General features: G+C 49.4%; 1 protein-coding gene across 3 annotated transcripts in view; it reads left to right on the top strand.

The window, feature by feature from the left end:
• The window catches only part of znf423 (zinc finger protein 423), a 129,720-nt gene that overhangs the window by 63,584 nt on the left and 41,537 nt on the right, over positions 1-24,599 (top strand). For 2 of the 3 annotated variants that reach the window (XM_015368463.2, XM_015368465.2), the window contains 2 exons: positions 536-620; positions 10,572-10,592. In XM_015368463.2, coding sequence (XP_015223949.2) covers positions 536-620; positions 10,572-10,592 — 106 coding nt within the window. The remainder of the gene's footprint in view (positions 1-535; positions 621-10,571; positions 10,593-24,599) is intronic. The other variant, XM_015368464.2, reaches the window with a different exon arrangement.

Below are 24,599 nucleotides of genomic sequence, written 5' to 3'. Positions count from 1 at the left end.
TCACTGCATTCGCACACACGTAAGCTGAAAATGGTGAGGGAGCAGAGCGCTTCAGCTTACATTGATATACAAACCTTTCACAACTGGCCGAAGGTGGAGCAGAACCCACCTGTGGGTAACCTGACGTTTTGGTTTGTTTTTGCTTTTACATCTCATTCCTATGCCCTGTTTCCTGAATGAAAACTTCACATTTGTGAGGAGTGTTTAAACCGCGCCAGTGCAGCTCCGTCTCACTTCTCGAAGGGCTCTGCTTCGGAGAATTGATTTCCTGGCGATGTTTCATCTTTAATTACTAGGTCCACAGACATGCGGTCTCACTGTCCTCGTTCTCCGGGGTGTCGGTGTCTCTCTTGGAGGTGGGAGACGCGGCGTTCAGCTTGAGCTTGTGTTGCGCTAAGAGAACTGGAGAAACTAGAAAACCTTCACCCTCTACCAGCTTTTATTCCTAGGCACTTCTGGCTAGAGGCACTGATTTGTCTGCTGCACGCTGAGGTCTGTCTTCCGATTACATCCTGAGCCCGCTTCTGTTTTCCAGAAAAAAACCTACCAGTGCATCAAGTGCCAAATGACCTTCGAGACGGAAAGGGAGATCCAGATTCATGTTGCCAACCACATGATTGGTAAGTACTGATCTGACCTCTCACCCCGCCCTGTCTTCAGACCCCACTGACATGGTCCACACGCAGGGATGTCGCCAATCTGACACTAACAGCCTTCTTGGGCATTAAACTGACTGGTCTGCAAAAAAGGGCTTCCTGGTTTTTGTTTGTGGTTGCAACTCTTCGGATCCCTCTAGGACAAAGCAGCTTTGCTGTGCAGTGATGGCTGTGTGGTTTTTCCAAGTGCTAAACCAAATCAGCAGTCTTTGACCACGTTGCCCGTGCAGTAAAGGAAAATCCAAAACAAATATTAGATAATGAGATAGAAATATTGGATGTAGTCGTCAATAATAATTGATGGTGCTCCAGGTTATTAAGGTGATGTGATTCTACAGTGGACTCGAACAGAGTACTGAATCCCAGGCACGTTTCCTTGCAGAAGCTCATTTTGTGTGCGTTCAGAAAGAGTTTGCTGTAATTAATGGTTTCGGCAGTGTTCAGTTTTTTTTTCCCTCCTCTTTTCCCGTTTCCGTTGCATGAAACAAATGGAGCCAATTGCATTCCCGAGATTTATGAGTGGGCCCGTGGATAATCTGAAAACAAATGGCTGGCACTTTGGGCAATTACTCCACAACCTTTTTATAGCATGACAGCCAATAGATGTAGAACTCATTTACTTTCTCTGAGCACACGTACGGGAACTCTTTTGTCTTCTGCGAAAGAAGGGCGTGCTGCTTAAGCCGAGTTGCCTTCATGAGTAAATTGTGCTTCACAGGGTTGCGACCTGTATGCATTGTGGCTTTGCCGCTCATTGTGCTTTTAACGGGCTTTCAGCTAGCCTGGCAGTCTCAGTAACGAGGCCCGAGTGGCTGGGCTAGGACAAGTCAGTTGGACACACACTTGATTAAGCAATTAACGTTGCGATTGATGTGCAAATTGGGGGTCACCCCAACGAGTGGTGATTTTAGAATTCAACATTTGGGGGAATTGGCTGAAGATGCCAGAATGCTGACATTTATGTCCCTGGGTGTGCTGGAACATTGCTTGGTCCCTGAAGGGCTATCCCGGCACAGATTCAGCACCACGGTGGGGTGCTAGCGAGCTCGGCCTGGGTCCTGTACGTCTCCAGGCCATGGCTGCGATTCCACGAGAGCCTTGACTTCCCATCCAGCCCCCTGGCTCTGCTCGGAGTCGGCAGCTTTCCTGCAGTTCATTTCCGAAAAGCCGATGATTTATAAAGATACCGGGGCTATAATGGGAAAACGCGGGGATCCTATACGTTTCAGCCAAGGAGGGAATTTTGGGTTAATTAACATCATAATTGTTAGAAACCAGGAGGAGATTAATTAGGAATTGAAGCAGATTATTTTAAGTGCTATTATTATTATTTTTTTCCATCTTCAAAGATTGATGACGTCTTTAAATAATAAAATAGACTGATTTGCATTAACCTTCAGCAGGCTGAGAATTTGCCAGAAGGAAATTAAAGAGTGATCACAGAGGAGCTACATTTCTACACATTTCAGTGCTTTTTTTATTTCCTCTTATGAAATGCTTTATTTCCTCTTAGAAAGGCTTTTTGTATATTTCCTTTGTACTCTTTAAAAGGTGCTTGTCTTGAAGATTGCCACTCTGACTTCTTAAGTAAAATGTATTAAAGTTTACTATGTTTTGGTAATGCATAGTCATTTGCAAGCATTTAGAATTCTTTAGTGTGTTGGGACACTATTGTTTTTCTAATAGTATTGGTTGTGCCTAGACAATGAAATTATCCATTAAAACAAAGAATACATGAGACTATATTGTCTTTATTATAACAGTAATACTGCCCGGCACATACCAAGCTTAGCGTTCATATTGCTCTTAATACATTTGTAAGGAAAGATGTCTAATTTATATTACAGAAATGCCAAATGTGTTCTCACGCTTTACAGCACTCATTTTGCAATTGTAAAGAAACACAAACATGCAGCATGTTTCCCATTACTATCTAAGTCTGATTTTCACTTTGCACCTTCTTTTTTTTGTCAAAGGAGCTGCTGTAGTTAGGCAGCTCTCTCTGTGCATAGCTGTAGCTCAGTTACATCACCGTTAATCTCCGCATGAGCACTGCTCACTGGGAGTCATATTAAATACTTCAACTTCAGCAAGGTAGCGATCGCATAGAAATTCATTTGCAAAATAAACAGTGGGTTTTGAAAAGAAATTCATGCAATGGAGGCGTCTAGTTTTCTTTCTGTCTGCTCGCTGAAAAACAAATAGTTTGGTTTGCTTTCCAAAGATGAGGAGCTTCAGTGAAAACGAAGGTTGCTTCAGTGCAGTGCAACTTGTTTAATTTGTTTGCTCCGTGCTTTTAATGATTAATGCGTTCAGTTTGCACTTTTTCCGTACTGTAGCTTTTGGCAGCTTGGGTAATCGTTGTTCAGTTTTTTTCGCTGCTACTTTGCAGATGCTCTGACAGTACTCTTAATCTTTACTTAATATATATTCACGTTCGGCTGCGATCACAGTTTCTTCATGCGTGACAAAGGGGTTCACAGTGTACCCCCCGTCCCTAACACACCTGATGTGCACGAGCATGTGAACATGCATGGTCTCTTACACACCATGCAGTTGTCTTCCTGCTATTTCCATATTTATTCATGCGCAGGAGCTGTTGATAAAACACCTTTCCTGCCACACTCACAGGATCCTCGACAGTGCTTGTCAAGGTGTGATCACCCCCCCCCCCCCACCTACACACACACACACATCTTCGTTCCCTTTCTCAGTCTCATCATTAACGCAAGGCTGACACTGCATCTCAATCAATTTACAGCCCTCCAACATCTGCTAACTGCTGCACCCCAAACAGAGCCCCTACCCCTCGCCGATTCTGACATCCTGTCTGGGCTTTTTAGATATTTATTGCCTTTTTTTCTGCATAGTTGTAGTTTCCTTACCTGTCACTTAATTAACCCTGATGAGTGAGGACGCCACACTGGCAGGTCTCTGGAGAGGCTCTGCCGTACCTGTTCTTAAAGTCTCATGATCGGCGCCGAGGAGAGGGAGGAAGTGAAGAAAAAACACACTGCCGTTTTGTTAATTTTTGGGGGGCTGTTGCCTTTTTTTGATTTGCAGATACAAAAATACATTTACTGTGTACTTTTTTGTGCATACCCACTTTCTTCAGGCTTAGCTGGGGTAGCTTTCACAGAGCATTACAGAACATCAGAGGTGCCTGACAAACGAGTAAACTGAGAGCTGACGACAACGTTGAAAACGATCGTTGAAGCAAGTGCTGCCAGCCCTGTGTTCAGTTTAATAAGTGAACGCTGCAGAGAACTGTCTTGTCCTGACATTTCTTTTCATGGCCTTGCAGGCTTCCTTCTCTTTTCCAACAAACGGGGGTCTCTAATTGACCTGCTCCCTGTTGTCGTTACTACTGTTGGCCAGGTCCGGTTCTTCATTCTGCTCCTTTCTGGATTCCTGCGTCAGAGAACTCGTGCTGTCATCGCATCTCTGGTCCAGCCTGCATTTGTTTCTGCAGGGCCCTGAGTTATCTCTGCAGTGAGAAACGTTTTAGATGGGACGTCTTTGCAGCAGAAAAACGAGAGAAGAAGGAGTTCTCTTTCGTCAACCAGCAGCTCCGTTCTGCACGTGGGCCTGAGCTTTGAAGTGGGGTAGATTTTCTGCTCTCTTATCAGCTTTCATCTCATCGGGTGAGACAAAGATGGTCAAGCTTTCGGAAGAGCTGAAGGACCTTTCCTGGAAGCTCGAAGGGGAAAGTTGGTTCTGCTGATCCTCGAGATGCTGTGGGCATCAGGTCGAACGCCGATTGCAGTCTCTTGTAAATGTGGTTCTCACAGCACTTTCCAAATAGACGGCCATTCATTGGATTTGAGTTATTTTAAAAGTCCAGACCAGCAGACCTTAATGACTGCAAAGTGTTGCTTTTATTTTTACTGTAAGGCTGGAGGTCTGTTTGAACTGGAGCCAGATATACAGTAAAAACAAACAGAAATTTGGCTTTGCTGTTAAGTAGTACTGAAGGTTTTAATTAGCGAGATTGGCATACCAACGCAAAATGATCAGCTGGGTTTTAGAGGAACTGAGCCTGAAGGAGAGTGTTTTATTATAGCTTGTTGATTGAAATCTTCCATTTAAACAAACTGCGTTGCAATGTAGAAAAATGGGGGTGTTCATGAGAGCACTGAGGCCTGTCTGAAATAATATTTGTCACACTGTCATGCACCCTGCAGACTTTTCATCTGATTTTCCCATGTCATTATTATCACTCATAATAAGAACAAATCAATTTTCTATTCTCATGTAACCAAGTTATGTACTTTTGCCCATCAGCAGCAGTTTGTTTATCAAGCTGCTCCCTAACCTTTTGCAGTCGGGATTTTGGCTGGATCAGCATCTCCGATGTCCAGCACAAAAAAATAAAACAAACTAGCGCAAAGAACAGCATGTTGGCAAAACGTCTTCCAAAGCGTTTTCATTGAGGCATTCATTAGCCGGGCAATTAATTGATTTTGTAGAAGAGAAAAGCGCAAGGGTCATTCTCGTCTGAGTCATCTTTTGTTCAGACCTTCATGCGCTGCAGGTCTGCAGACATGGGAAGTGGTCGCAGCACCGCAGGAAGGAAGTGGTTAATTGGCCCCGGACAGATGGACACCCTCTCCCAGCCCCCGAGCTGCAGATGTGACCTGGGTCCAGATCTGTCGAGCTGCTCGAAGCCTTGGAGCATCCCGAGTGGGGGACCCTCTCTGTTTGCTGGCCTGCCTGAACCTGGGGCCTTTCAAGCAGCGCTTGCCTCGTTAAACAGGCGTTTTAAACACACAAGTGCTGTCCGCAATCTGTCAGAGCCCGCTCCTTTCCTCTTTCCCCCATTTTGCAGCTCCAGCTTAACGATGGGTTTTGACCAGAATCTTAACAAAAGTCTGACTTGGCCTGAAGGAGGGCTTCAAAAAGATTAGGAGCGTGCGTGTAGGAATACGGAGAGGAATTTCTTCTGCTGTAGGACTCGGCTGTCGGCTGTCACATCCGTTGTTTTTGACAGCATCTTAATTTCCCCGGTCTTCAGTCTGAGAAACGTGGATCTGGCAGTAGGAAGAAAACCAGCTTGAGAGAGTGTGGAAGGGCGGCCTTTCTCGCCTCCTGCAGATCAGTGTTTTCTCCGTCTTTAGCTTGTCGGAGCGCTGAAAGAGAGCTGTCTCTGAGCGTGTGCACGCTGACGCCTGCCGATCAGGCCGCTGGAACATCTTGGCCGGTCAGTCGGTCATGGCCTCATCAGGCATGTTCCACGGTGAGCCCACTGGAAAACTCTGTTGTCACCATAAAGCTGATTCTGTTGTAACGCATGATCCTCTGTGATACCGCTCACACGAATCCGGGGATGTCCAGCTGTCTGGTTTAATTCATTTTTGTAATTTGCCGTGTGTTGCACACACACTGTACAGTATGGCTGTGCTCTGCCTGCCTCTAGACTCCGTAGTTCCGTTTAACAAGTTTTTTTCAACAGCTCAGTTATTTGCGGTTCCAAATAGCTCGGCCAAATTGGGATCATTTGCTCTTCTTACCGGCTTTTAAAAAACGTCAGGGCCCTGACAGCGTCTTTCTTCAGGCTGCCTTCAAAATGAGCCACTGCACCAGCAAGCAGGGAGACAGATCATCTGGGATGCGTCTAGCTGGGCTTGCGCTAGGCTTCCCAGACTTTTAGAACAGGAATTATTTAACGTAAGAGATTGTCCATTCACACGGTGCTTCCTACAGGAGAATCTAACGCTCCTTCTCCTGCTGGGACATTCCCCTTTCTCTGGTTTTCCTGTTACTAAGAATCCGGGCTCAAGATGACTTTCTGTTTTCTTGTGATCAACTTTTTGTGTGTGTGTGTGTCGGGGGGGAAACAGCACCACAATATGGCAGATAGACAAAAAAAAGAACAATCCCACATTATCCTGAGAGACTGCCTTTGTACCCCCTGCGTGCCCCTGGACACATGCAGTGGAGATTGTGTTCTGCCCCATAGCGCTCCCTGATGCTTGAGAAGGGAATTCAGAGCAGTTGAAGGCAAACCGTTGGGGACACACATGACACATGAGGAGGATTCAGCACACATGACTCTGAATGGACATATGTGGCAGGTTCTGAACATATCGCTGGTGTGACTGAGAGTTGGGCACTCTGTATCTGAGACAAGGTTACACGCTCATCTCCAGCGTAATACGTATTTCACGGGACTGTAATCTGTTGCAAGTGACGCCTCTTTTAAAAATCTTAAAAGAGGGGGACATTAAGACTGGGTGCCTGTGCCTAATGTCTGCTGTCTTGTGTCCGAATTGCTTGTGGGTAGGCTCTTCTGCCTTTACTATGTGCTGTGTGTCTGCAGAGCTCTCTGCCCACTGTACCCCGGGCACAGTTCACAGTGCAGGTCAGGCAGCGTCAGTGCAGAAGGGCACGGAAACGAACAGGAAGTGTATCATTTACCCTGGCAGCCCCTGGCGTTGGAGACTAACCAGTGTGTGGCAACGGTACGTCCGCCTGTCGTGAAGGAGTGACTAGTGCAGGAAAAGATGTAAAAAAATGAGGAAGAAATATCTATTATTTATCAGGAGGACTGAAAAGGGGGAGAAAAAGCATTTCAGAAAAAGGTCAACCAGCAGCTCTATCCTGCTCACGTGCTTGAGCTGGGAAGGAGAGCGTAGTCAATCAGTATCTATAATTCATCTGAGATTAAAGAGGACCGGGGAAGCATGTAGGATACATAAATTCCTGCAGATGTATCTATCAGTCCCTCTAACTGCTCAGTCAATATGTATAATTTATTTACAGGGATGAAAGAACGTGTCAGATACATACCGGGCTCTTTAATACCCCTCTCTGAAAAGAGGAGCCGTTTTATCATTCTGTTTAATTCATCTCGTCGTCTGGAAGGGCAGAGAGGGGGCCGGGGCACAGGGGTTCCTTATCAAGGACTGAAAAGACTGGCTCGCCAGCGAAAGGGGAAGTACAGGCGAGAGGGAGCTGGATAGGCTCCTGACGGGACTCGCAAATGCAAAACCTTCTGCCTTCTCCCAGGTTCACTGAAACAGTGCTTTGGAACTGACCCATTCCTTGAAATAGAGATGTATAAGAGCTCTGACCTTCCTTCCACCGTCAAACTGTACAAAGTATCGAGTGTCTAAGTTTCCCTCACTGGACCAACCTCTGGACAGGCACTGTGGACTGGGGAGAGCCCGTGTGTCTCTCTCTGGACTGTGGACTGGGGAGAGCCGTGTGTCTCTCTCTGGACTGTGGACTGGGGAGAGCCGTGTGTCTCTGAACTGTGGACTGGGGAGAGCCGTGTGTCTCTCTCTGGACTGTGGACTGGGGAGAGCTGTGTGTCTCTCTCTGGACTGTGGACTGGGGAGAGCCAGTGTGTCTCTCTCTGGACTGTGGGCTGGGGAGAGCCAGTGTGTCTCTCTCTGGACTGTGGACTGGGGAGAGCCGTGTGTCTCTCTCTGGACTGTGGACTGGGGAGAGCCTGTGTGTCTCTCTCTGGACTGTGGACTGGGGAGAGCCGTGTGTCTCTCTCTGGACTGTGGACTGGGGAGAGCCCGTGTGTCTCTCTCTGGACTGTGGACTGGGGAGAGCCGTGTGTCTCTCTCTGGACTGTGGACTGGGGAGAGCCAGTGTGTCTCTCTCTGGACTGTGGACTGGGGAGTTATGGTAAAAGATGTGAGCCGTGAAGGAGGAGGCTAAGGACTTCATAGCTGATATTAAAGTGGAGGGTGATTCCCTGAAACAAGAGAGACAGATGAAAGCTATATTTTCCAGTACATGTCTGTGTGTCTGCAGAGCTCTCTGCCCGCTGTGCCCCGGGCACAGTTCACAGTGCAGGTCAGGCAGCGTGACATATTTCTTCTCTTTTCATTTGAACATTTGTTGTACATTAATCTCATCTTTGGCCCTGAAGGCTGTGGTACCACAAATTTGGGTACCTCTCAAAACATTTACTGGGGTGTGACCTTTACAGCAGCACAGGGTCTCTCTGTAATAACTGCCGATTGCCTTGGATACACCTCCTTCAGTTTCGGCTAGTTCTTATTTTCTGTAGAAGATAATTCCTTAGGAAAGAATTCTCACAAAAACAAACAAACAAACAAACAAACAAAAGAAACATTTTAGAAAAGAAAGTTTTCTACATTCATCCAAATGTAGATCGAGTCCTGTTTGTATAGTTGATTGGTCCAACGGTAGTGTAAGAAAGGTTTAAAAATAAATCAGAATCTGTTCTGTTCGGCTCTGCACGGCATTTTTCTGTCTCGCCTGCAGTTCGGCTTTGCGGTTTTTAATTGAACGGAGTTTTAATATTCTTAGTAGTGGTGGTAGTTTTAGTACAGTAGGTGTTGAAAACCACGGGACAGCTGGTTGTGGGCGGGGGGGCTGCGCTCGTCCTGAGGAGACGGGAGAGGAGCGGGGAGCGGGCGGAGGGTAGCGCCTCCTCATCGTCCGGCGCCTCACCACGGCGCGGCCGCGGCGCCGGTCCGGTGCGGCTTGACGGAAACTCGGTTACCGAATCGGGCCGGGCGGGGGCGGGGCGGTTCCGTTATGAAATGCCGCCGGAACGCACAGGGCAGGGAGCAGGGCCTGCCTGCGTCTGACTGTGCCGCAGTTGAGGTAATTGACTCCGACGAGCTCCAGAAATCGGATCTCCCTCAGGTTATCCACTCGGCCTATTTTTAGCCGCACGGAGCATCGGCGCAGTGACCAGGGCTCTTGAGGCAGTCAGGAGTCGTGCCTCTGGGCCACCCCTGGGCTGTGCACTCCCTGCAGTGTATTTAATCACAGCCTGCTTTGTGTTCAGGTTTTAATTTTAGACCCTGTTTACCATCCACTCCTGGATCTTTTCTCTTCTCACCTCTGTGCTGCCTCGCTGCGAGGAGGGAAGAAGGGAGGGAGGGAGGGGGGTCCTTATAGGTTTCAGGAGCACAGCAGAAAACAATAAAGAAGGGAAAAAAGACTGGAAAAGAGCTGGAGCATCCCAGAGAGAGACAAACACACAAAGAAGGAAACAACAAAAAAAGAAGAAGCGAGAACTCACCACAAAGCTGAAAGCAAGGATTTTACTGCTCAGACGGAAAGCTGAGCAGAAAACAGATGCTTTGTGATAACAGGGATTTTTAAAGAAAGGCAACGATCTTCTGTTCTTTTGGATTTTAAGCAAATTATTCCTTAAATATTTCAGGCCGTCCATGCAGTGTTATTAAATTTGAGCGTGGATGCGATTCCTTTCTGCGATTCCAAGTGTCCTGAGGAAGCATGCTTGTATTAATACCTCTAATCACCCTTGCACTGGAATCACAGCAAGGAGCCCTCTCTTCTCCATTGCCTCTAATCAGTGAACAAATTTCAATTAGCATATTGTGTTTAACCTTTCTTTTATCTGAGATTATTAGAGTATTGAGTGTTATTCATTGCCTCCCTCTCTCTCCCTCCCTCCCACTCTCTCAATGGGATTTGGGGTACGTGGCATCTTAATACCCCAGGCATTCCCTTCTAACCAATAGCAACAGCACCATAAAAAAGCTTTCCGGACCCGATTTGCTTTGCACAGGAAATGAAGTGGGCGCTGGTGGTACTATCTGTCAGCGTAGTGCAGTGTTGGGTTAGGCCTGTGTGAGAATGGTAATGACAGCTATGCTATAACTCCTTGTCTGACCATGCATGCCAGCCTAGGCTTGTGCCCATCGGGGGCAGCAGGCTACACAGTGCTCTGTGAAATGCAGGAGAGTGCTTAAGGAAAAAGCAGAGAGTAAGATGTGCAGACACCCTCTCTTAAATGTCCAAAAAGTTTAACTTGCATATGTACCTAGGTAAGGATTCCTGCCAGTGTGGCCCTGTTATTTACAACTGTGTGTGCCCTTGAATTGTGTTGCTGTGGACTCCTTGACTAACTGTGTCCTGCCTTCTCTTTCCACCCACTCTGCCCTCGGATGACACTAGGAGACACACTGCAGCTGCAAGGTCTGTCACCCTAACTACCTAACTGTGTGAATGGAGGGATTACACTGATGGTGCCTTTCAACAGTGGGCTGGGGTTATTGTACAGTGCATCTCACACACACGCCTGCAGCCTGATAAATCTGCCAAACCATCCCTCATGTAGAATATGAAGATAAAGTCCATTCCTCCTGCCCCAGTCTCTTCACCACCCATTGCAACTCACATTTCGGCACTAGTGGAGAGTGTGTATTTCACAGCTCAGTGTGCTTTGCTGATGTAGCCCTTGGACCTAGATTATCAATGCGAAGTCCAGTACCCTGTACTTCCACCTGCTCTTATTACCCAGCCCTCTGCTATATCGGCTTAGATCCTCTCTGTCCACCTGGAAACTTGAGCAGGGCTCGAGGAGTGTGGGCTGATTCAGACCCTGGGTACTGGAAAACAAGATTCCCAATCGGATACAGCAAGGCAAGGAGAAACTCAGTTCAGGGTGTGTCACTGCCTGAATTTCTTTCCTGAGTAGCTGTGTGTTGGACTTATGCTGATGAATTACTGGGAAACAGACCCCCAGAAATATTGAAATGCCTTGTAGCGGCCTGCTTTACAGTAAGGACACTCAGCTCTGCCACACCAACAGCAATGCTGCTTTGAAGCAGGTACAAAATCCACTGTACAGTATAAGTCTGAAGAATGACCACGTCTGAAACAGGCACTAATTCCTCTGCTGTATAAAATTGCCGTGCTGAGAAGTCAGGAATGTGAACAAATTGAACCCCAGATGGTGTACCCGTATCTGCATGTACAACTGCTGACTCCAGTGTGAGGAGTGTGTTCAGAGAGCAAAAGCATGCATGCTCACTTCATACACACACTGCCCGCCTGGGACTGGTGCAGCTCATCTCTTTTTATTTTTAAACGTCTTTCGCAAATGAAACAGGAATGCCAGGAATTACATTCTGTGTACAGAATAGCTCTTCCTAGATGTGTCGACAAGGACCGTGTGGACTGGTGTGTGGAGCAGTGCCGTGCAGGCAGGCTGGGAAGGGTGCAGGTCTGGGCCGAGCCTGGTCTATGACAATGGCTAAGCTCTGGAGAGGATGGACTGGAATAGTGGAGTAGTTAATTGGGATCACTTGCTCGGTTGCTAGTAAGCAGTGTGGAGAACAGCCCTCCCCCAGTTAGTTAGTCTAGGATAGGTTTTCTGAGTTGTATACATTTTGCTGTTGTCTGATTTTTTAATTTTAAGGGTTGTATTAAAATAGGTTTGGACACAGTGTATAGGCGTGCGCTGCTAGTCTTGTAGAGAAGATCTCCCCTTGACTAGTTTCAGTGCAACCCTCTGTGCAATCATCCAAACATGGTTTTTTGCTCTTGCTTTAGGTTTGTCTGTGTGTGTGTGTTGAGAGAGTCGGCCTGATGGAAGATTCTACCTTGGCTGCCTGGTGCTGTGCCTGGTGCACACCCTCCGCGTGATGCGAGCGAACAGACGATGTTGTACCCAACCTCTCGCGCGCACATTGCACACCACCTGGCACCAGCCAGGCAGAACTGCCAGGAGCCCACGGAGAGAGATGGGGAGTAGTGTGTCAATAGTCGTGGGGCCACGCTCCAGTAGAACGTGCTGTTAACCCTTTGCTGAGTCGGAGGAATGCTTCCTTGCAATCCGAGCAGATGGCCCATCTAGTGCCAAAGCAGTGTGACGTGCCGAGTGACCAGTTTATTCTGCAGCGCACCTGGGCACAGGTGAATATACCCTCACAGGTTTACTTTCACTTTGCGGAAAGGAGGGGCCAGTCCAAATTCTGCAACCCCTGTACTGCCTGGGGAAAGTGCGGACAGGGCAGTCCTCCTCCCTGTGAAGGCCCACCACCCTCCACTGAACCCCAAAGCCCCTACAGCAGCAATTAGGACTAACGGAAGCCAACCAGAAAAACAACCCCCCAAAATGATGTCATTCTCATCACTCAGTTGTACCCGGGTACATGTCAAGGATACCTGTCCCCTCAGCTGCATCATGTCCCTATCTCTGGTCTTCATCCGAAACGGCCGGCACAAGAGATTGGTACTGTGCATTAGTAAATGCTCCCAAAGAACTCGCACTCCAAGGTGTGAAATTGCTGAAGTGTCTGTTTCAAGAAGGGTGGGGTGTGTTTTCAGACTGGTGGCTGGACACTCATGCCTAATGCTTGCAGTGTGGCTCATCAAAGTTTCTCAGCCCAACCACCCATCATCCACATTAGTTACCTTAAAACAGAAAGTAAATGCCTGGGTTGCCACGTCGACGGTGTTATAGACCACATGCTTTCACTGGTGTTCAATCCTTGTCATCCCTTCTTTCACCATCAGATCCCGATATAGAGTTTGAGCTGCATGCACACCAAATAATAAAAAAAATAAGGCAGGAGAGGAGTAATGATTTTCAGCAGTGTGGTTGATTTCAGCTGGAGGCGAGCTGTTGTGAGACAGTCCCAGGGCAGCTCTGTCCTGCAGTTCTCCCCTGTGCTGTGTTGGGAGAGCCCGTCTCAGCCTGCTGACTCTCCTGCCCCGCACTGGACAGGGCTGGGGGTCAGAGGCTCGTGCTGCCCGTGGCCGAGGCACAGCGCATTTTCCTAAAAAAATAATCTTGAGTTATTTGTTTGCAAAGACTCAGTGGCATTTTATCCTCTTGAGAGCTCATTTTTTATCTGTTTGCGCTTGATTTATTTCTTACACTGTTTATTAAAAGTAATTACAAGCTGTTTTGAGATCTATAAGAGAAGCGTTCCGAAAGAGCTCCCCACAACGATGTAGGAACAGAATGTTAAATTAGGCACTGTTTGTGTCTGGGGGTGGGGGAATGGGAGAGAGGGGGGGAGTATGTTTGTGAGTACCGGTTAAGAACGTGTGGCCATTTCATTTTGGATATGGGTGCTAAAACTGTCTGCCCGACCTCAGGGCTTGTATCTGGGTGCCATAAAGGGAGCTGTTGGGATGCAGTCCTGTTTGGTTTTGACAGTGATCAGCCAGCTGTCGGGGAATAAGTGTCAATTATCCAGGAGAATCTCTTCTGTCCCCATCTCTACTTCTTTGTAATCGTTAAAGACAAACAGGCAGCCCGCGTGCACACATAATGAACTGAATCCGGTGACAATTAGTTCTCTGCTAATTCGTGAAGTACTTGGAAATTTGTTTTCTCCTGTTGTAGCATATGCCACAGCTGGTACAACTTCTGCCTGTGCCGCGCGCGCGCTCGGCTCAGATGTGCAGAGAGCGGTGAGGAACGAGAGCAGCTCCGCTACGCTGCAGTTACACAGGATATCCTTTGTGCGCCCTGACAGGCCGGAGATGAGAAACCTCTGCTGCATCCCGGGGGCGTCCGGCCTCAGAAAAGTAGCTATAAAAATAACATTTCCCATTTTCAAAGAGAGGATGCCAGGTTGTCTGCACACACACAAAAAAGAGTATTCCTGCAAATATATCCTCAGAATTTTGCAGTTGCTTTTCTTTGAAAAACTAAATTGTGTTCTTCCACCCGGCTGGAAGGGGGTTTTCTGCTCGCTGGCTGAGAAGGAGCCCTGCTGCAGTGCGTCTTGCTGCAGACTCTGTGTTTTCCGACCCCCCCGCAGGTCAGGAACTCGCTCAGGGGGCTTCACCGAGAGTGCAGGAGCCCACAGCCTCCTGGGAGCAGGCCCTGCTCCTTGGCTGCTGGCCCGCCTACCTCCTCACATGTTGTATCACTCAGAACTCGGTCTAGCAACAGGGTTCATACTTCAATGTGCAGGTTTATTTTGGTGGCTGCGTTTTGTTCATAAAAAGTTAATGTCAGAAGAGTGTCCCTCCCCCCCCTGAAGTTACTGTAGGCACCTGCCTGGCTGGGCACAGGGCAGTCCAGGAGTGGGGCTGGCGTGCTCGTCAGCTCGTCAGCCGGCTGTCTGCCCCAGTCAGGCCAGTGATGGGTGTAGTCTCCCTGTGAGGCCTGGATGTCTCAGAGGGCGCAGTGTTGTGTCATGAGTAAGACCGTTTCTGAAGAAAGTACTCTTTTCCCCCCCAGTTTTCTGGCTTATAGCTAATGTTGCAATACTTTATACAAGTTGTGTTTTTTTTTGTTCCCCTGTGAACTTCCAAACTGGTTTTGAAACAAAGCAAATTCAAGCTTAGGCTTCAGTATCTGACCTCACTTCTATCCATCGCGATATCGTCGTGTTACTGTAATGAGGTTCGAGTGGGGAGCTGGGTCAGCGTGCGTTGGCTGTGAAGGAACAAGCAGAGGTTAATGTCAGGCTGAAAAGCAGAAAGAAACAAAGACTGCAATGTTGTAGACTGAGCCTTCTAACTGCTGCCGTGTTACTTTAATGAGTGTGTATGTAGTCTTCTCCCGTTAGGAGAGCTTCTACCAGCTCTGGAAAGCCATGCGCTGTGTGACCTTGGAGCTGTGGTGTGGGTGGTTAATGTTGTTGCTTTAGGGCATGTTGTCCTGGCGGACACATCGAGTCACCCCCTTGATGCTTGGAGGTCACACTGGGGCACCCCGTTTCTGGTTCTGCTCCGCAGACCCCCTCTGCTGCAGCTGTGCTCCTGCTGGGGCCCGAGTGCCTCACCAGGCTCGGCTGGTTCGTAATGGGTTTGGATCCGTCCTGTCACTAGAGAGTCAGCAGGGAGAGAAACGGCACCCTCTGTCTAAGGGATCAAGTCCAAATCCGGTCCCATCCCTGGGCACATCCGACGTCTTGTAAGCACGGAGCTCATCAGGGCATTCAGACTTTTCAATCAAAAATGTTTTCTTTGTGTACAATACATGTCGGCTTGCATAGATTGGTATGATACTTAGAAAATCTGTAGCGCAAGAGTTGTTTAAGTGCTAGAGTCACCTGAAATCCACAGATATGTCCTTCCAGGTTCGTCTGGCTGGGGCTGGAAGCGCTGTTTGTGTTTCAGCGGTGTGGAGCTGTGTACATGGCTCAGATTTTACTTGTGCCCGTACCATGGCTAAGGAGGTGTCTGTTTGGCTGTGTTATTACAGCATGCCTAATGGACTGTATTCAAAAGGACTGTGGCTTGCAATCTGTTCTGGCTATTCCCCTAAACTGCGTGAGGAGGCTGATGGGGAGGCAGAGCGATGGCATTGCTGCTGCATGTGCTGGAGTGCCGTTTTCCAGGCTTGGCATTCCTTCAGCTCGCCATCCTAGCAGCTGGACTTCATTAAGCCGCTGTGTTAATTACTGGGAGACTGTTGGAGCAGTGCGTGTGCAAGCACTTGGGGTAATTCGGGAAGGGTCACCTTGAAAGTGATCGTTTAGCATCAGAGAAGGAGGAGAAGCTGCAGATCTCGGCACTGCATTTCCTCTGTTTTGCACCGGGGTAGGGGAGCGCGTGGTGGGGCGGCGGGGGCTCGGAGACGCCCGAGAGACGGTCGCCCTGCTTTGCTTGCGGAGAGTGTCCTGATTTGGGATGTAAATGGAGTGTCACTCCAGGGGGGCTGAGACAATGTTGCAGTCTGCCGGCGTACGGATCATAAGGCAAACCAGGAGCCCTCGTGATGCTGCACAGCCACTGGAGTGAACAGGGGCAGACCGCGGGCAGAAAGGTTCTTTGGCTCCAGCTGCTTTAGAATGTGCTACTTTAAGGGCCGAAAGCAAGGTTGGCTCAGTCATTTACTGCCCTGACAAAGTAATGTGGAAAAACGAGAGAGGTCTCGGATAATTGCAGCGCCCCCTTGGTTTTGAAGCAGGCCGATTGGCTTGAAAGTTTCCATTTTAGCGTTAAAACCTGCTCCGTTCTTCTCCCCCTGCTGCCGTGTAATAGCTCTGTCAGCTTAGCGTCTTTGTTCTGACGTGCCTCTGCTTGAACCCGCTCCTCGGCCAGGCTGGCGGTCTTCGGGGCTCCAGTTGTTTTGATTGGCACAGAATAGCTTGACCTCGCGGGCCCTGGCACCTCTCTGCAGCAGGTCTTGACGCCATTAGCATAAAACATGAAACATGCTGGAAAAATAATAATAATAATAAGCCCATCCAAGTGCAAAAAGTAAAAAACGAATGCAGTATGGTGGGTGTCTGGTAGTCAGCTTGTCAGTCTGCGAGTGCAGGCCGGTGAGGGAGCTGAGCTGCTGGAGTTTCGGGGCACATCCTCAGAAAAGTGCGCACCTCCGGAAAGCACAGTGCAGCAGAAGGTTACAAAGGAAGAAGAGAGCGCGGGCACGAGCTGAGAGAAACCAAGGCAAAGAAACCGTGTTCCTGGAAGAAACGCGGCGAAAACTGTGAGCGCACCCTGCAGGGTGGACCGCAGGACAGCGCCCTGGGGGGCGGCAGGGTGAAGGGTGTGGCGCTTTGTCCATTTTTGCGACGGGTCTGAGAGGCGAGGACTGATGTGACTTTATTTAGTTGGCTGTGTGCACAGATAATTACCAGGCAGCAAGAGAAGGCAGACCAAAGGGGAAAAAAAAAATAAAAAAAAATTAGGTTGTTACTTTCTCCTTCTTAATTCCCTGTCAGGAGAGCTGTCGGGTTTTTTTTCTGCAGAAATCAATGCATTCCGATTCGATAATTTCCCATGGTGCCTCGCTCAGAGCTCCCGGTGCCGAGAGTGGTGACACATCCAGTCGTGGCAGCCTGAACTTTTCTCTCCTTTCTCTCTTTTTTTTTTTTGATTTTCCTGTTTGTCTTTCTTTCTTTTTCTCTCTCTTCTCGCGCAGCCTGTAAAAGAATTCGTTGGAATTTCACAGCCTTCCCAGGCTTTTGTGAAAACACTCATTTGTGATTGCGCCAACCTGCTAATGGTGAATGCCGGGGTCTGCAAATCCCACCTACGTTTTCCGTGCTCGTTATGGCGTGGTGTGCGCCGTTAATAATGCATCTGTGAAACTCAGCTGTGAGGGAGCCAAGTAATTATCCCATCGTAGCGCAACCCGCTTCAGTGTCATCACAACTGGGGCTTCATTAAAAAGTCCTAACAGTAGAGATGTGGTGTGTAGTGCAGCCTGTATATGTATTTTTTCATTTAAATTATCAGCCGTGCCACGGCTCAGAGGTAATTTGACTTCTTGAAACCAAGGAGCCCCAGCGATTTCCCTCCCTCCCTGGCCCCCCTCGCCACTGTACCAGCTGATCGTCCCCAGAAGAACAAAAGGTTTATCTGAAGCTATGAAGCATAGATTCTCCGGCTTCTGACAGCCGGATCTCTCTCCACCCTCACCCCCCCACCCCAAATAAAAAATCAAAGAACTGCTCGGCTGAAGTGTTAATGTAGAGCGAAATGCACTCAGCCAGACATGAAATCTTTGCAGGGATTTTGGTATATTTAAAAGCGACTCTTTGATCAGCACTTAACTTTAGAGGATATATGCGTTCCCCTCCCCTAAACGTGGCATTGAAGTGGCAGTGGCAGGCCGCCGAGCCGGCGCGGATGCCTGATCCAGGTGTGCACGGCCCCGTCTCCTTCTCGCTAATTCCAGCTTCCAGCCTGCTGCTTGTCGAGGTTCTGTGGCCGTCGCTGGCTCTCTCTCGTCTTTGCCTCCTCTTCTTCTGTCTCTTTCTCATGGCGGCCATTGTTTCCCTGGTAATTGGAGATGAAGCAGATCCATTGCTGGGGGTTTTCTTCCCTCTCTCTCTCTCAAGAGAGATGCCTGTGCCAGGAAGGGACTGGGTTACAAACCTCTCAAGCAGCTGGGAGTCTGGGTCTTCCTTTAAAATGCCGTTTCTGTTCTGCCTAATGGAAAAGACGAAGCTTTGCAAATGGGGATGATCTCCATGATGTCTCTCCATGAGCAGCACAGAAGATGACTCCACATTGATTATTTTAATGAAAACTGTAACAGACAATGGGCCTAGCCAGCATGCCTGTAATATTAAAAGATGCAGGCCTGAGAGCCATTACTCTCTGTATTACCTAAAACTCATTCCTTCGTTTATGGTTCAACATGTACAGTGTAGTCTAAAAGCAGCCTCTGTTGAGTTTGGACTGGGAGGCTTCATTTCTTACAGGGTTTGACGTTGTTGGAGTTTAGAGGACTCAGATTTCACCAAATGGAATGAGTCTGCCTTCCATTGTCTTTAACCTGTAGCAATTTCATTTGTTGGGGAAACACTTTTTAACAGCTGCTGTTGTGGTTGAAATGGCTCCTCTTTAAAGGTCTCTCTGCATCGCTGTTTGCAGGAGCACGATGAAGGAAACCCAGCACTGGGTTTTAGTCCAGAGATACAGTCTTGAATCCTCATCCGAGAGACACAGGGTGACTGGACCCTTATTCTAGTCTCTGAGGAAGGATGGCTACCTAAAGCCCATATTGTTCAAACAGGAGGTCCCTAAGGCTGAGGGATGGTTCCACTCACTATCGTGCAAATGCTAGTTGTACACCGACAGCCTCCAGTTTTTCCTGAGAGTCTGCTTTTATTGATGGCAGCTGAGGAATGTTTGAGGTTTCATCCATTATTCCATAAAACAGCATGTTTTCAGCCACGTCTGTGCCCATGTCTCACAAGGGAGAAGTATCCAAGTTTTGTCCGCTTCTCCTGTGCGCATAATGATTTGTGATGCGAGTTCATTACCATGTTGCTTTGCCGTTGTGTTTTTGTATCAAGTCCCGAGTCCTGAAGGGGCCAGATTGCTCCTGCTCAAGTTTAAAAACGTGCTTATTTGTCTTCCTGGGTGCAGAGCTGCCTGGCTGTGCTGGAATTCGTGAACTGGGTTGAACTGTCTGAGTCTCACGATCTCGTACAGGCTGCAAGGCAGCGCAGACCTGCAGCAGGGCAGGCTCGACCAGCTGTTCATCGCATTCCGGCGTTGGGGTGGGCTGCAGCACAACGGTGAAGTGTCTGCGGTTATCCGAAGAGCCTGAGGCCAGCCAGTTGCCTGCATGGAGCCCTGGAATTGTGTGCATCCGTGTCGAGGGCTGTCTAGGAGGGTTCCACACTTTCCAGTCCTCTGTCGCCTCATATTTTGAATAGGGCCAGCGCCCCAGACAGAGAGAGATTAGAAACCAGATCCGAGCTCTTCGGGGAGGGTGTGTGCGTCTGACCCGCTGAGCGCTCGGGTTTCTGGCTCTGCCCCGTCTCCTCGTTTCTGAAGAATAATGCGCGGGAGGGAGAGGGGGGATTGCGCGCCCGAGAGAGGGGACCTGCCGTGGGGCGGCTGCGGCGGTGGAGCCCAGTCTCCTGCGCGGTCCCCCGGCTCCCGTGTTGCGATCGGAGCGCCACTCTCCCAGACAGCTGGTCTCCCAGCATGGGCCGCGCACGCAGCTCACAGGCCCGCGCGCAGGAGAGCAGGTAAAGCTTTAATTTCCCCAGTGCAGATGCAGCCAGGAATATCTTAATTTATTATTGGGTACTGGCATGCAGGAGGGGGGTGATGGTGGGGGTGGGGGGTGGGAGGGTTGCTGGGAGGGGGGTGCGTCTGTGCAGTCTTGCAGAACTACTTGCAAAAAAAAAAAAGCGACTGGGTGCCTGACTCTCACTGAACCTGCTTTAATGTAATCATTGTTATTTGTGGTATTGAGTGAGAAGGGTGAGCTGATCTTAATTATTTTATTCGGGGGAAAAAAAAAATGACAGCACAGCACAGCCTGCCTGTCCCAGGAAGCAGCGCTGCGCGTGTGCCGGAGTGCTGCAGGCGCGCTGGAGGCTCGGGCAGCGCCGGCGCGGGCGCAGGGGCCATTGCGGGGGCACTGCGGGGGCACTGCCGCATCGGGCCCGGGGGGCCGGGGTGCAGGGGCGGCGCCCTGCTGGAGCTGCACCTTTGGCAAGCGGCTCGGCGGAGGTGCTCTAGGTGGGCGTGTCCCGTGTCCCTGCCGCTCAGGGTCAAGGACCGAGATCTCGGGGTGCTCTGACAAACTCCCGAGACCCCCTTTTCCACCTGAGCAGGTTGTTAACAAAGGGGGCCGGGTCCTATCTTCCACCGTGGGGGAAATGTCCCGCTTCTCCGGGAATCCGGGCCGGGAGTCCTGGAGTCTGAGGGGTGCAGGCGGCCGTGGCGTGCCGGGTGCGAGAGAGCGCTCTCCTGTCCGCCCTCACCCTGGAGTCACACGATCTCCAGGCTCCGCCCGCCCGGGACACAGTCGCCTGGTTCTCTCGCAGGGTAGGAGAAAAGGTGTCGGTTTAGGACCGTTGTCAAGCTGTAGGGATCCCATCCTTTTTTTTCCCCCCCACATTGCTGTGAAGTCAGCGTGTGGAACGGTTTACCAGGCGGCACAGCGGTCTTGGGATGGCGGTAGGCACTGCGGACCTGTGGTCCGGACAGGCAAACCGTCAGAACGCCAGAGGTAGTTAAGCGATAAGATAAGATCACTTTATTGACCATATATAATTTCTTGTATTAGCAATTTGTCTTTCCGCAGACCCCAGCTTGCTCTCCATGAGACACACAGACAGGGAGAGAAGCTTGGGGTCAGAGCACAGGGTCACCCATTTATACAGCACCCCTGGAGCAGTTGGGGTGAAGGGCCTTGCTCAGGGGCCCAACAGAGTAGGATTCCTCTGCCGGCCACGGGATACGAACCGGCCACCTTCCAGCCACAGGCGCAGATCCTGAGCCACAGAGCCACCCTCCTGGCTCCTGTGTGCGCCACCAGGGAGCGAAACAGCCCTTTACCGGCAGCAGGCGGACCTCACTTTCAGATCTCTCATCCTCCATTCCCACTTTCATTCACCTGCCGGTCTGAGCGTCGCTGCGCCTGCCTTCTCCCACATCCCCTTCCCTGGGTAGAAACAATTCCTGCCTCTTCCCAGCCGGGGGGTGGGGGGGTGGTGATGAGTCTGTCAGTCTGCCATTCATCTTAAAACACATTGACAGTATCAGTTGCAGAGCTAAACTCTGGACAAATAGGTTTCCGATCAATAGTTCCCCAACAGCAATATTTTGTATCAATCCATGTCCTTCTCATTACATGTTCAACCGCATGTCTCCTCGGGCTCTGAATAATTCATCCCCCGACGTGCAGCGAATGGATAAACCGGCTGCTCTGGCCGGCTCGAGTCAGAGGACCGATCCGATTCTCCCCCGCTGCCCCGTCTGGATTCTCCCTCCCCGCTCCTGGGAGGAGGGGCTCGTATTCCCTGGCTGATACCCCTGTGCTTGTGTAAAACGGATCTCGTTCCTCTGTGTTGTAGGATCTGTTTGAAAGTGGTTATTTCTTCTTCGAAGTGATGAGAATTCTCCGTCAAATCAGGTCTCTGTCGTTGCTGCGCTGTGTCGTGTGTTGAGAAAGACAGCTCCGTTGTGTCGTGTGTTGAGAAAGATGGCCCTGTTTTGTTGTGTGCTTTGTTGTGTGTTGAGAAAGACGGCGCTTGTCCGCTGTACAGCTAGCTGTAGAGGAGGTGGCTGCAATTGGAGGTGGTGGTGGTGCTCTAAGTGTCTCAGTCTCTTTAAGTTGGCTGTGTTCATGGAATTCATGTATTCATTGTACTTTATCTACTCTTGTGAAGCAGGCTGGGGTGGACACCCGGATTCCGAAGCCCTCGCATGGCTTATCCCCATTTGTGGGTGGTCTGCATATCTGCAAAAAACTGTAAAAACAAGTAGTGAACGAAAGGAGGGAGATGCTTGGTGCCCCTGTGTCCAGAGGTGAGCGAGAGGTTCGAGGTTCGAGGCTCGTGCTCCGGCTCACCGGGCATGGTGGGCATGGTAACGAGAGACGACCGAGGCCGCTCTGATCAGCTGCTGCTCATGGCTCTGGCATGGGGGTCTCCCGGAGAGGGGGTAACAGCTTCCCGGAGCCAGCTGTGCCTGGGGGTCCCTGTGTGGGGGGCGTCTGGCCCTGTTTCGCTGCACTGCTTAACAGCCCTGCACCTCCAGCCACAGGCCAATAACCAGGCAGCTCTGCAGCACCAGTGCCCGAATATGGCTGCACCCCGATTAAACATCCAAGGACTGTATTTTTACTGAGTAACGACCCCAAGAGGGGCAACAGCCTCTCAGTGCTGTTCCAGGGGGTCAAAGGTGGAAATCTCACGTAAGACGTTGTGGTCGTCAGAAACTCAAGATTACATCTTTCCTCCATCCACCCCTGCCCCCTAGAAAGATGCTGTGCAACAGCTCGCGAAATGGACATTTTTCAGGATTCTGAATTTAAGGCTCTAAGAAAAAGGATTTGTGATTGATCAGTTAAAGACTACTTCTGCTTTTTTTAAAAAACTCAAATAAGTACTATTGTAGGGATTGAGAGAGTCTGGTGAGGAGGGTCATTAGCTGGAGGGCAGCTTGCTGTTTGCTTGGGATGTTTTAGTGCGCTTATTCATTATGTATTATTCTACTGTGTATGTTGTAATGTATTTTTGGATCCTAGGACCCATGGGAGTGTTTGGTCACCCTGGACAGGTGGTCCAGGTGTGAAACTGTTGACCTGAACACTGCACACTTCTGTGCACAATAAGGCCACACTCTGTGGCTGTAGCAGATTGCTGCAGAGGACGGTCTCTTTCTATTTATTGCCTATTGCTCCCATCCAGTAAGCGTTTTTGTTTGGAATTGGCCCTTACTCTATTTTTAGGTAGCAAAATTTAATTTCAGCATTCTGCAAAACCGAGTCCTGCAGCAAGTTTAAGAGAACTGTGGATTCAGACATTTCAATAAATGAAGAGTGCTCATAACGAAAAATTCTTGGGATTGAAAAGGCTCGAATTGATCGGGGTAGGTAAGGGCCGTGTCTATGCTGTGGTCCAACACTACTGGGGAGGAAACAGGTTTCCTTTACCAGAAGAGACGACCGAAACGAAGGAGGAAAAAGGAAAATGTTGTTTGAGAGGAATGAAATGTGGCCCCAGGGTAACCCTGGTTTGAAGTGAACGAGGGTGTGCGGATCTCTCCATCACGACTGATTCACCTCCCTCCGTACAGCCGATCGGAGATCGCGGAGAAACAGATTAGCGCTCACCTACGAAGCCACATTTGCATTAAAATAATGGAAGGCTGTCGAAACCGCTAATGACAGAGGTGCTTCTCAAAGGGATTGAGCAAATCAAAGATTCTTCTTCTTAAAAACACACATCGCCCCCCCCCCAGCACGAGGAGCCATTTCCTCCCTGTCTCTCCACAGGCCTTGCCTTATAATTTCGCTAAGTGTTACAAATGTTAGTTTAAGCCTTAAAATGATCTTCTCCCATAATAATAAAGTTTTATTGCTGTGTTCCTATTAGTGAGTTAATGTTCACTTCTGATGGCGTGTAATTGTGCTCTTTCTTTGCATAGCGAGTCTGCGTTCCCTGTTGCCCAATCAGGAGCGCAAGGGAGAAGAAATAAATAGCCTAATGCTATTTTAATTACAGAAAACATAATGCGCCGAGCCCACGCAACTTCACTCCACCTTAAGTAAGTCTTCCCTCCGATCAAGGCAGGAGTGATAAGTGTGCAGCGATTCCTGGGCTCATCCATCAGCTCTCTGCTTTCAGCGGGCCAGCAAACTCCCCCACTTCCACCCAGTCCGCGGAGATGGGAGAGAGCCGCGGCGCAGAGCCGGGAACAGCCCGATCCCTCCCCCGATCGCTCTGCCCGGCTGCTGGCCTGCAAGGCCAGATCAGGAGTGCTGTGCAGCTGCAGCACAGGAAGGGGTAGATACTGTAGTCTAGAGAGCAGGGAGAAAGAAAGGCAATTCTGTTGCCTTAAGTCCTCCCAGCAGTTCTCAGTTTGGGGTATTCCTCCTCTATTACTGCAACTTTCACAGGCGGATTTTTATACAGAAGTCCCGCACACTTGTGGTAATTAATGACTATTATGCTTTTGTGGCTTTTTAGTTTGCTCTTTGAACTCTGTGGATTTCGAACTGCCGGATTAAACCAAAACTCAAACAGCAGGGTGTTATAAAGGGACTTTTTAAATTCAAATCTCATGCAAATTGAATTAAATCCAATGTCCCGATCAGGACTCGTAGGGGTAGGCAGGGAGACAACTCTTTGAGTGGAGTGTGATTTCGGAGGCAGGACAGGCTCTTGTGATTGCTAGGCCCTGCAGCACACCTGAGCTCGGAGGCAGAGCTGCTCTTATTTTGTCACACGCACGCAAGGCTCTTGAGACCTTAGCTAAGAGAAAGAATCCCCTCGCCAGCCTGACATTCGGCAAAATGTTAAG

This window comes from Lepisosteus oculatus, chromosome 20, assembly GCF_040954835.1.
Source record: "Lepisosteus oculatus isolate fLepOcu1 chromosome 20, fLepOcu1.hap2, whole genome shotgun sequence".
NCBI classification, from domain to species: domain Eukaryota; kingdom Metazoa; phylum Chordata; class Actinopteri; order Semionotiformes; family Lepisosteidae; genus Lepisosteus; species Lepisosteus oculatus.
This window is presented reverse-complemented; position numbering and strand designations above follow the sequence as displayed.